Source organism: Rhinopithecus roxellana, chromosome 3, assembly GCF_007565055.1.
Source record: "Rhinopithecus roxellana isolate Shanxi Qingling chromosome 3, ASM756505v1, whole genome shotgun sequence".
Lineage (NCBI taxonomy): Eukaryota > Metazoa > Chordata > Mammalia > Primates > Cercopithecidae > Rhinopithecus > Rhinopithecus roxellana.
In genome coordinates, this window is record NC_044551.1 from 130,142,927 (window position 1) to 130,155,585 (window position 12,659).

Below are 12,659 nucleotides of genomic sequence, written 5' to 3' on the forward strand. Positions count from 1 at the left end.
TATTTTAACTGTGTCACATAGAAGAATAAAAGTTACAGGGGCTATATGGCATTCAATCTTAGATTTATTTTATTATAAACAGTTGTATCTTACTTTAGATTAAACTTGCATTCTAAAAAGGAGAAAGATTTTAAAGAGAAAAATGTGAAACTCCATAAAGTAACTAGTAATGCAAAGCACCTTAGAAAAATGATGGTTATGGCTGGGCGCAGTGGTTCACGGCTGTAATCCCAGCACTTTGGGAGGCAGAGGCAGGCAGATCATGAGGTCAGGAGTTCGAGAATAGCCTGACCAACATGGTGAAACCCTGTCTCTACTGAAAATACAAAAATTAGCTGGGCGTGGTGGTGCACGCCTATGATCCCAGCTACTCAGGAGGCTGAGGCAGGAGAATCGCTGGAACCTGGGAGGCAGAAGTTGCAGCGAGCCGAGATCAAGCTATTGTACTCCAGCATGGACGACAGAGTGAGACTCTGTCTCAAAAAACAAACAAAACAAAAAAAACAAAAACAAAAAAAAACAGATGGTTATATAAATGTTAGACTGCAATTCTGGTTAAGCCATTTTCATATAATAATCTTTCCATTGACTAAATGCTTACTCTGTGCCAGGCACTGTTAAATATTTTATATTATTCCGCTTACTCCTTGTATAGTATCTTTTAACTCATATAAAACACAGTCATCCAACGAGGTAGGACTCATAATTCTGACAGATAACTTACAGAACACTGACACGTAATGCCAGGTAACTTGCCCAAGAATTCTTATAGAATACTGACACTCAATATCAAGTAACTTGCCCAAGGTTACAAGGATGGTATGCAGGGAAGCTGGGTATCTGACGGCTCTGGTGGACACAGAGTTGTGCTCCTCCTCCTACATGTACTTCCTCTCCCTCCCTTTCTTTCTGATATTAGCAGGGCAGAGTAGGGGAACAGGATTTTGCACAGAGAAACTAGCTCATGCAATAGTCCAGATGTAGTAAAAAGCATATTAAGGAAAGTTTTAAAAGACCAGGTGCATACTGAGGGATGGATAGAGTGGTATGAAATGAGACTGGAGGTAGGCAGGGGCTAGATCATGTAGGGTCTCATAAATCATGATGTGGATTTAGGATTTTAACTAACCTGAAGAGAAAAACCATTGAAAGATTTTAAGCAAGTGTGTCATGTAATCAGACATACATCTAAGAAAGATCATTCCAGTTGCCTATAGAAAATGGGTCAGATAGAGTACGAAGAGTCCAGGTACAAGCCCATTTTAATAGTTTAGGCAAGACATGACAGTAGCTTGGTGGAGAGAGTGAGAAGTGAGTAAGTTGGAGAAATAATTCAGAAGCAGAACTGACTACATTTGGCCACGCATTAGAAGACAGAGCAAAGAATAGGAATGTCAGGACTGCTTCTTCGTTTCCTGTACTGCCATCTTTTAGATTTTGGAGGACAGAAAAGGAAAGAAATTAAACAGTAACTAGGAAATCAATTTTAATGTTCAGATTATTTTAGATTATTTTAGTATCTGTTTACCCAAAACTCACTGTATTCATCTCCTAGAACTGTCAGAATAAATTATTACAAACTGTGTGGCTTAAAACAACAGGAATCTTTTCTCCCACAGTCCTGGAAGTAAGTCTAAAATCAAGGTGTCAGCAGAGACACATTCCCTCTGAAGGCTCTGGCAGAATTTTTCCTTGCCGCTTCCTAACTTATGGTGACTCCTGGCAATCTTTCATTCTTTGGCTTGTAGCTGCATCACTACTATCTCTGCCTCCGTCTTCACATTGTTTTCTTCTGTGTGTGCCTATGTCCTTGTTCCTCTTCTAGTAAGGACAGCAGTTATGATTTCATCTGGAGATCCTTACTAATTACATCTGCAAATAGGGTCTATTTTCCAATAAGATCACATTCTGAAGTTCTTTCTAGGTGGTTACAAAATTTGGGGGAACATTATTCAACTCACTACATTCATCACTATTTTTGTTAACTTGATTTTTTCTTATTATTATTTATCATCATCATTTGTATAATCGTCATCATCACAACAACCATTACCAATAACCCTCAATTAGCACTTGCCTAGGTAAGAAAGAGGCACTCTAATCCCCAATATGTATTTGTGTTGGGGGCCACAAGTGTTGGGGGATCCCAAGATCACACCGAAGTTCAGTGGGAGGAATTGCAGGACTCAGAATATAGCTGCACTCATGGCTATAGTTTATCACATAAAAGGATACACAGCAAAATCAGCAAAGGGAAAAGGTGCTTAGGGTGAAGTCCAGAAGAAACTAGGCACAAGCGTCCAGATGGAGTCACAGAGGACATAATTCTTCCACCATCAAATTGCGACAACACATGTGAAGTGCTGTTTCTGCTCATTAGAGAATCAGTACCCAAGTTTTTTAGGAGGGGGTGCTGATTATATAAGCCTCCTCTACTTAGCACATACCAAAATTCCAGACTCCTGGAAGGAAAGCTGATATTTGGCATAAACTGCAATGTATAAATGCTCTAGGCACACAGTAGGTCACACTTATCAGTTAAGGAATAGTGGGAATACTCCAGAAATCCAAGTTCCCAGATGCTAGACAGGGGCCAACCTTCCAAGCAAGCCTTTCTAAGCAGAGCAGTCTCAGGTCTCCTATGTTAGCTCTTTGCTGAACTTATTGATACATTTAATCCTCACAGCAAAGAAATTAAAGTACAGTGTCAACATTTAGACAATGTGTCCAAGATCAGACTACTGCAACGCTAGTAGTAAACAGAAACTATAATTCAAAAGTAGGCAATCTGATTCTTGACCTCTACTCTTAACCACTATGCTTAGCTGCCTGGTTTTTGAGGACTTAGTAAAATGAAAGATAAACAAAGTTACAAGAGACTCAAGTTAGAGAGAACTGACCAAGGAAAGCAGCAAGAAGGCTATGGTTTTAAAAACAGATTTTAAAATTAACAATACAGTAGCCATTAAAAGAAATTCAGTGAAAATAAAGCATGGGCTAAACAACTTTACGAACACTATTTATAGACCTTTAATGTTTAAGAAAAACAAAATGACTAGTATATTAGCCATTTTAATGTTTTAGGAAGATGAAAGAAAGCTAAAATTTCAGCCTAATTAACACAATGAAGGGATTAAGATATTTACTTTCACCTTTGTGGAAAAATAAAAAAGTTAAAGTAAAAAAGAGCACATGTACACGCTATGGTAGAGGGCAGTCCATGAAGATTATTTTTGTTTCATTTTTTACCTAATGGAGTGATGTCCTGAAGTATAGTCCAGTTTCCCGAATTTCTGTGTTCGGTAGCCATGCCTCTCCATGACATCCATCCATGTTGTATAATTTGGATCTAGACCCTTAAAATTATTCCAAGATTCTGTTAAGTGAGTGAAGAGTCCACTCCACATTGCTGAGAGAAAAAAAAAAAAGGAATTGGGATTAAGGTAAAGCTTAACAATTTAACTATTAGGACAATTACTCTGAGAGCGCAGTCCACTAGTGTAGAGCTCATGCTCTGCAATAAAATGTACCCAGATTAGGTGCTTTACCAAACATTCTGATTGTTACCTCATTTTATCAGGGAGATACTCTGTGGGGAGTTACTATTTCCATTTTACAGATGAGTTGACTAATGCTTAGTGGTTAAGTTACTTAAGGTAAATACATCTGGAATTAAATATAAAGCGTGTGTGACTAGAGGCCTCTTTCAATCACAAAAATAATCCCTAAGTATTTATTGGTTAATTTTCTAAATCAGACAATTGAAGTACAGATCTCATTTCCCCAATATCCTTAAAGATCTTCCCTTATTCCCTGTCCTTTTGCTGGCTTTCCACAAAAAATGTAAGTGTGCTATGCTTTATCTCTCATTTTCTACAACTATGATTGTTTATTCAATCAATACTTATTTTCCTTTTCCTATTTCTGTGTACATAAATAGAAAGTTAGAATAAGCTTTCTGTTTTCATCTAGCAGGATGTTTTCTGAGAGTTGGGATGGGGGATTACCTGGGTTTGAATCCCAATAACACCAGTTACTGAGTAGTCTTTGACAAATTATTTAACCTTGCTTACTCTTCAAAATATACTTCTTCCAGGAAAAACAACATCTGACATTTTGAGACATCTAGGGTTCATTGGCCACTTTCTCATTCATTATTTAATGTGATGCTCAGAACAACCCGGTGAGGTACACAGTATACACAGCAATTTGCAGATAAGAAGACTGAGTGACCTGCTTGAGGATTCACATCCAGGTCATTGTCTCACCCTAGCCCACTGCTCATTCTACTTTACAGTTAACAAAACTGTTTTCTAATATGCCTGGTCCTTCATTATTGAAATATTATTTACCATATAGTTTAGTTTTCTTTTAATCACTGGTAATAATAGAGTTGTTAGTGTTGAAAATACAGGTGAAAGAGAAGTTATAACTCAAATCACAGAGAAAATCATCTCATTTACAGACAAACCAAATCACTGAGTGCCATTTATGGGTTCCAAGGCAACAATCATAAACCAGAAGACAGGGGAAAAGCAAAACAACTATCAGACAATAGATAGAATTTATAAAAATGGCAGTTTTTTCCTATTTGTTAATTATTCATGGCTTAATGTCACTGACATTCTGCCAATAAAACTATGTCTATTTGTTAAATTATTGTAATAAAAGTGAACAATTTGACTTGGGATAAAAGTGAATTGAAACTGAAAGAAAGAGGTAAAGTATGTAATCTGAAATAATAAGAAAAAATTCAGGTAAATCTAAATATAAGTTGTAACTACTTTATGGTATACTCTAATGTTCATAGAAGTCCTCCCAATTACCTATACCATTACTGAAAAATTTCCCTGGAAACAGAACTCTTCTAGGAAATATGCGTATTCTCTCATTTTCTTGGATGGTCAAGAGATTCTTAGTCCCCGGTCACAAGGAAATAAAATGGTAACACATGAACTAGACACCATTCTAAATGATAAAAATTCCTACTCTTGAAAAATACAATTTGAACATGCCCAATAGCCAATATATACCTTAAAATGCACATCTTTTATATTAAAACAATTTTATTGAAGCCAAGTATAACTATTCTACTCTTAGGTATAATCTTTTAAACTGTGAATATAGCTTCAGTGTGTAGCCACTTTCTCCCATTCATATTAAGGATGTTCATACCTGCACGTGACGGGCAACAAATTGGAGAGTTTGTGTAGGCATTTAGGAAGGAAGTCCCACGTGCCTTCATAAAGTTGATAAAAGGAAGTTTCACTACCTGACTTCCTGGATGAAATGTTAACCTTCCATCCTGGAAATAAGGAAATTTAATTAGCATTGACTGCATCACCAAAGAAGAAAATTATTTTCTTTAACCATAAAATTTACAATAGTAGACGACTTCAATATGATTTTAAGAATCCTCCAAAGATAAAAACAAAACAAGTATAGAGAGTGTTCCCAGTATCTGGTACATAAATATCTAGAATTCAATGCAGTGTTACGCTTGGATTCATTTGAATACAGTAAATAAAGGACTTCCTAGAACGTCCTTTTGGGGGATGACGAACTAAGTATTCATTGAATACTTAACTATGTGCCAGGCACTGTGCAAAATCTGAGGATGCAATGGTGAATAAAACAGAGTCCTAGGCCCCATGAAGCTTACAGTCTAGTGGGAGAGGCAGAAAGTGTACTGGCAAATAAACCATGAATAATTACAAATTATGATGTATGCTTTGAAAAAAAAATCTGAGATACAGAAGGACAAGAGAGACCTACGTTAGACAGTGTGGACAGGGAAGTCTTCTCTAGGATGTATGAGACCTAAAGAATGAGCAGGATCCAGCTATTCAAAGAATTTAAGGGACATACAAAGTTTGAGGTATCTGTGAGATGGAAGTGGTGATATCCATTAGGCAGCTGGGGTGGGGTGTGGTGGCTCATGCCTGTAATCCCAGCACCTTGGGAGGCTGAGGTGGGAGGATAGCTTGAGCTCAGAGGTCAAGACCAGCCTGGGCAACATAGGGAGACCTTGTTTCTACAAAAAAAATTAGGCAGCTTGATAAATGAGTCTGAAGATTAGGAGATGTTTGGGCTGGAGATACGCATTTTGGAGATGAACTGGGAATTGAAGAACTCACCTTGGTAAAGAGCAAGAATAGAAAAAAGAATATTCCAGTCCTGGAGTTCTATCTATTATATGTTTTCAACATAAGTATAAATAAATTCCAGTTTAAAACATGAGCCAACCCAAAATACAGAATATATCTAAACCCTTGGGATAGCTGAGATTCCTAAATAGAGACATAAAGTAGGCTGTTGGATACAGACAGGAATCTGGAGTTGAGAGAAGTCTATCTTGGTGAAATAAAACTTGGAAGTATTTAACATATTCATGGTTTTGAAAACTGTGAGACTAAATAAAACCTTTTAGGGAGAGAGGGAAAGGAGGGGAAAGAAAAGGGTCTAGAACAAGTTGTAAGGAGTCCCAAATAAGAGGGGAAAGCAGCATGGGAAACTGAGAAAGAATGGCCAAGGGAGGAAGATGTGAGGAGACCGAGTGCCATGACAGCTGAGAGAAGACAGTGTGCCAAGAAAGAGGTAACATCTGCTGTGTTGAGAACGCACCTGAAAGGAGGCCAGAAAACGCACATTGGAATTGGCAGTATGGAGACAGCTGGTGACCTTGACAAGAGCACTTTCGATGGGTGGTAAAGAAGAACAGCTAAACTGGAAAGGGGAAGGAATGGGAGGCAGGAAAGTGAGACATCAGGGGGAAAAAAGAAAAGCTCTTCTAAGAAGTTATTTTGCAAAGTGAAACAGAAAAACGGGATCGATGTTAGAGAATGGTGTGTTAGCTGGAAGAAAATGTGGGATTAAAGTCAGTTCTTTTTTTTAAGATGGAGAAAATTATGCATGTCTTATGTCAAAATAAATTACCACTTCCAGCAAGAGTAATCACTGAATGCTAAGCAAATAACTATGGATTTCCTCAATGATGAGCTAGAAAGCCAAAGACAAAAGTACATAGCGGCCAGGCACAGTGGCTCATGCCTGTAATCCCAGCGCTTTGGGAGGCCGAGGCAGGCAGATCACTTGAGGTCAGGAGTTCAAGGCCAGTCAGGCCAACATGGTGAAACCTTGTCTCTAAGAAAAATACAAAAATAGCTAGGCGTGGTGGCGGGTGCCTGTGATTCCAGTTACGCAGGAGGCTGAGGCAAGAGAATCACTTGAATGCAGGAAGCAGAGGTTGCAGTGAGCTGAGATGGCACCACTGCACTCCAGCATGAGTGACAGAGAGAGACTCCATCTCAAAATAAAAAAAAAAGGTGCATAGCCCTCCCTCATGAGAATTTCTTTAAGCCCTTAAATTCAAATTCTCAGAAATTTATCCTCACAAATTCCAAATGTCTATATGTCTTATGCTTACAATCTTTTGGACATGGGGAGATAACAATTTGTGGCCACTGCCTAGAATCCAGACAACCCAGGCTTACCTGGTTGGGGGATGGAGCAGGAGGTCACAAGGTAGAAGAACTGTCTTAAAGGTGCTTTCTAATTCAAATATTGGGATTTGGACTCCAAGTCCTGCAGGCTAGGTTCAAATTGGTGTAACGACCACTGCAAATGACTACTGCAGCATATCAATAACTAATATGTCAGATTAAAATCCATGTTAGTGATTTCTTGATTCATTTCTATGACTAGTACAGGGACATCATCTGTATCAAAAGCAGTCTGGAAAGCAGGACTCTTTGAAATACAGTGGCAGCGATAACCAGAAAGGGAGGGGGTGACTGCCCTCATGTGGGAAAGTTCCCAACAATTCCATCAGTGAAAGGTGATCTATGTTAAGACTACTGTCTGAGATGTATATAAGGCAGCGAGTGGGATGCAAATATTTAGTGAATGAAATGAATCTCTAATCTAGAGGTTTGTTCAATTTAAAAAGGAAGACAAATTTATGCTCAAAATTCAACAGTATATTTTTGCAAAGCTTAATAAATTGGATTAAGCATATCAATAGCAAAATTTGGTTCCTAGAAAATATTTAAATTATGATATACATATTCTCAATGTGAAAAATATCAATAATATTCTAAACGAAGACCAAAATGTTAATAGAGAAAATATTTAAAATTTTTCTAGAAGTTTTGGTTTTTGACTTCACGTAGTTTTTACACACTAACGAATCATTTAAAAACTAGGCTACTACTAGTACTGCTGATAATGGTATCAATGGGAGACGGTCCATAGACTATTTCATTCTGAACTGAAAGACATCTTAACACAGCTGGTTGATGAAAAACAGAGAAAGTAAGTTTTCCATATTATGTTAATGTGGTTTACAATGGATAGCCAAGTGAAAACACAATTCTGTCAAATTTAGTTGGGAGAGAAAATCTTGCAGAATTGCTTTTGGGATAACTTCTATAATTTACTAATAGCCCGTTTCAATTTTCTCAAAGCCATTCCTATAGTTCAAACAAATTAAGCACTCCAAAACTGGGCATTTAAAAAATAAAAATGACCCATTAATTGGCTTTCTGCAAAAGTGACAGAAATGGTACCAACTGCCTTTAGTTGCTGCATTCTGCTCTTGTTAATTAATTCTCATGGCTCCACACATTTTTCCCCCTTGGGGTGGGTGAGCCTTTTGGTAGATACGATTTTGTGATTTTGATTGCTCCTTCTGAACCATGGCTTGTACTTGGTTCCTTATCGTTATGGGCCATGCAGAATCAGAGAAGTTTAGATTTGAATGCATCATCCTAATGAAAGGATGTAACAGCAACTTTCATTTGTCATGTTAGCATGGCAAGACTGCTTATAGTGTTCTTCCCAGATCTGTTCATCAGACTGTATGAGATTCTCACTAGACTCTGTAGTGAACATTCCTGTACCTACTCTCCCCCGCCACTCCCGAAACCTCACCAAAACCAAAACTGATACAGGTGCAGTGGCAGGGAGTAGAGGTAGGAGTAGGAGTGGGGATGCAGAAGATGCCTATGTCCTTTCGGACCCAGGCAGAGATGCTTGTTTTCTATTATTTATTTATTTAATTTTTAAAATTTTATTTATTTTTTTGAGTCAGAGATTCACCCTGTCACCAAGGCTGAAGTCCAGTGGCACAATCTCGGCTCACTGCAACCTCCGACACTTGGGTTCAAGCGATTTTCCTGCCTCAGCCTCCTGAGTAGCTGGGATTACAGGTGCGCACCACCATGCCTGGCTAATTTTTGTATTCTTAGTAGAGATGGGGTTTCACCATGTTGCCAGGCTGGTCTCAAACTTCTGACCTCAGGTTATCTGCTCATCTTGGCTTCCCAAAGTGCTGGTATTATAGGTGTGAGCCACCGTACCTGGCATGTTTTCTATTTTTAAAAAAATGGGATTATTAAGGTATAATTCACACACTAAACAACTCATCCATTTAAAGTGTACAATTCAATGATTTTTAGTATATTCAGAAAGCTGTGCAACCATTACCATAGTCAATTTTTAGAATGCTCTCATCATCCCCAAAAGATATTCTGCACTCTTTAGCCATTACTCTCTATTTGCTTGAAGCCTGAAAAACCACGAATCTACTTTCTGGCTCTACATATTTGCTTTCTCTGGACATTTCATATGAATGGAATCATATAATATGTGGTCCTTTGTGACTAGCTTCTTTCACTTAGCATAATCTTCTCAGGTTTCATCTACATTGTAGCATGTACCATTTTTTTATCATTGAATAATATTACCAAATTTTATTTATCCATTTATCAATTGATGGGCATTTAGGTTGTTTATACTTTTTGGCCATTATGTATACTGAACATTTATAATGCTATGAACACTCATGTACAAGTTTTTGTGTAGACTCATATTTTCATTTCCCTTGGATACACACCTAGGAGTAAAATTGCTGGATTATACGGCAACTCTATGGTTAACCATTTGAGAAACTGCCAAACTGTTTTCCAATGGTTGCATGATCCTACCAGCAGTGTATGGGTTGTAATTCCTCCACATTGTTGCCAACTCTAGTTATTGTCTTTTCCATTATAACCATCCCAGTAGGTGTAACTGGTGTCTCACTGTGGTTTTGATTTACATTTCCCTAATGATTAATGATGTTGAGCATCTTTTCATGTACTTATTGGTTATCTGGATATCTTCTATGAAGAAATGTCTATTAAGATCTTTTGGCCGGGTGTGGTGGCTCATGCCTGTAATGCCAGCACTTTGGGAGGCCTAGGCGGGTGTATCTTGAGGTCAGGAGATTGAGAACATCCTGGCTAACATGGTGAAACCCCGTCTCTACTAAAAATACAAAAAAAAAAAAAAAAAAAAAAAAAGATCTGGGTGTGGTGGCATGTGCCTGTAGTCCCAGCTACTCGGGAGGCTGAGGCAGGAGAATGGCTTGAACCCAGGAGACGGAAGTTGCAGTGAGCTGAGATCATGCCAATGCACTCTGGCCTGGGTGACAGAGTGAGACTCCGTCAAAAAAAAAAAAAAAATAAAAATCTTTTGCCCATGTTTTAATTGTCTAATCCACAATCACAAAGACTTACACCCATGTTGTAAGAGTTTTGTAGTTTTACTACAATTTGTAATTTGTTTAAAAGATCATTCTTTCCCTATTAAATGGTCTTGGCACCCTTGTTGAAAAATCAATTTCCTATAAACATGAAGTTTATTTCTGACTTTAGATTCTATTCCATTAATCTGTATGTCATCTATCCTTAAGCCAATTACATACTACATTGATTGGTGTAGTTATGATGTAAGCTTTAAAATTGGGAGGTGTAAGTCTTTCAACTTTGTTCTTTTTATTTCAAGATTTATTTTTGGCTATTTTGGGTCCCTTGAATTTCCATATGAATTTTAGGATAAGTTTTTCCATCTCTGCAAAAAAAAAAAAAGTTCTAGGGATTTTGACAGGCATTGAATTGAATCTGTACATCGATTTGGTGAGTACTGCTATATTAACAGTATTAAATCTGATCCACGAAAAGGGGATGTTTGTTCATTTATTTAAACGTTATTTTATTTCTTTCAACAGTTTTGTAGTTTTCAGAGTATAAGAACTACATTTCTTTGATTAGATTTATTTTAAGTATTTCATCCATTCTGATGTTACTTTACATGGAACTGTTTTCTTAATTTGACTGTAAGTGTATTAATCAATTAAGTGTATAAAATATAATTTATTTTTGTACACTGATCTTGTATACAGCCTTACTAATTTATTAGTTCAATAGTTTTGTAGTGGATCTGCAGAATCCTATATACAACATTACTGCAAGTATAGATACTTTTACTTCTTCCTTTCCAATATGAATGCCTTTTATTTAATCTTTTTTCTAATTTTGTGGCTAGAACCCCCAGTACAATGCTGTATAGCAGTGGTGAGAACACACATCCTTGTCTTCTTCCTGATCTTAGTCAGAAAACTGATTTTTTTTTCTTTTAACCATTCAGTGTAAAGTTCTGGCTTTTTTTTTGTAGATGCCTTTTAGTTCCCTTCTATTTCTAGCCAGTTGAATGCATAAGGATTGTTAAATCTTGTCAAATGCTTTTTCTGCATCTATTGAGATGATCACATGGGTTTTGTCCTTTATTCAGTCAATATGATATATTACATTAATTGATTTTCAGATATTAAACTCACTGTACATTTTGGAGATAAATCCCACTTGGTAATGAATAATCCTTCTTATATAATGAATTTGATTTCCTAGTACATTTGTCCCTTGGTATCTGCAGGGGATTGTTTCCAATACCTCCCTAGGATACCAAATCTTTGCGAGCTCAAGTCCCACAGTCAGTCCTGAGGAACCCATGGATAGGAAAAGTCAAGTTCTGTGAGTTCCACATCCCGTAAATACCATATATTTTTATCTGAGGTTGGTGGAATCTGCGGATTCAGAACCTGTGAATACGGAGGGCCAAATCCATTTTGTTGAGGATCTTTGCTCTTATATTCCTAAGGGATACTGGTCTGTGGGTTTCTTTCCTTATGATGTATGCCTGGCTTTGGAATCAGGCAAAAACTGTTTTTTTTTTTTTTGTTTATTTGTTTGTTTGTTTGAGATGGAGTCTTGCTCTGTTGCCCAGGCTGGAGTGCAAAGGCAAATCTCGGCTCACTGCACCTCTGTCTCCTGGGTTCAAGCAATTCTCCCTGCCTCAGCCTCCCAAGTAACTGGGATTACAGGTGCCTGCCACACCTGGCTAATTTTTGTATTTTTAGTAGAGACGGGTTTTCACCATGTTGCCCAGGCTGGTCTCGAACTCCTGATCTCAGGTGATCCACGCACCTCGGTCTCCCAAAGTGCTGGGATTACAGGTGTGAGCCACTGTGCCTGGTCAAACTGGTCTTACAGTTTGGAAGTGTTCTCTCCTAATTTTTGGAAGAGGAGATGAAGAATTAATATTAATTATTCTTTAAGTATTTGGTAGAATTTATCAGTGAAATCGTTTGGGTCTGTGCTTTTCTTTGTTGGTAGTTTTAAAATTACCAGTTTACTCTCTTTACTTCTCATAGGTCTATTCAGATTGCCTATTTCTTCTTGAGTCAGTTTCAGTAGTTTCTGCCTTCCTAGCAATTTGTCCATTTCATTTAAGTTATCTAATTTGATGATATACAGTTGTTATATGTAAGTATTCCCTTG

At 37.5% G+C, this 12,659-nt stretch overlaps 1 protein-coding gene across 3 annotated transcripts in view; it reads right to left on the reverse strand.

The window, feature by feature from the left end:
• ARSK (arylsulfatase family member K) overlaps nucleotides 1-12,659 on the reverse strand; it is a 49,221-nt gene that overhangs the window by 33,475 nt on the left and 3,087 nt on the right. For all 3 annotated transcript variants that reach the window (XR_004056474.1, XM_010380602.2, XM_030927933.1), the window contains exons 2-3: nucleotides 5,176-5,305; nucleotides 3,250-3,409 (exon numbers count right to left, since the gene is read on the reverse strand). Coding sequence is in view for 2 of the 3 variants with exons in the window: in XM_010380602.2 (XP_010378904.1) it covers nucleotides 3,250-3,409; nucleotides 5,176-5,305 (290 nt within the window). In the remaining variant the exon portion in view is untranslated. The remainder of the gene's footprint in view (nucleotides 1-3,249; nucleotides 3,410-5,175; nucleotides 5,306-12,659) is intronic.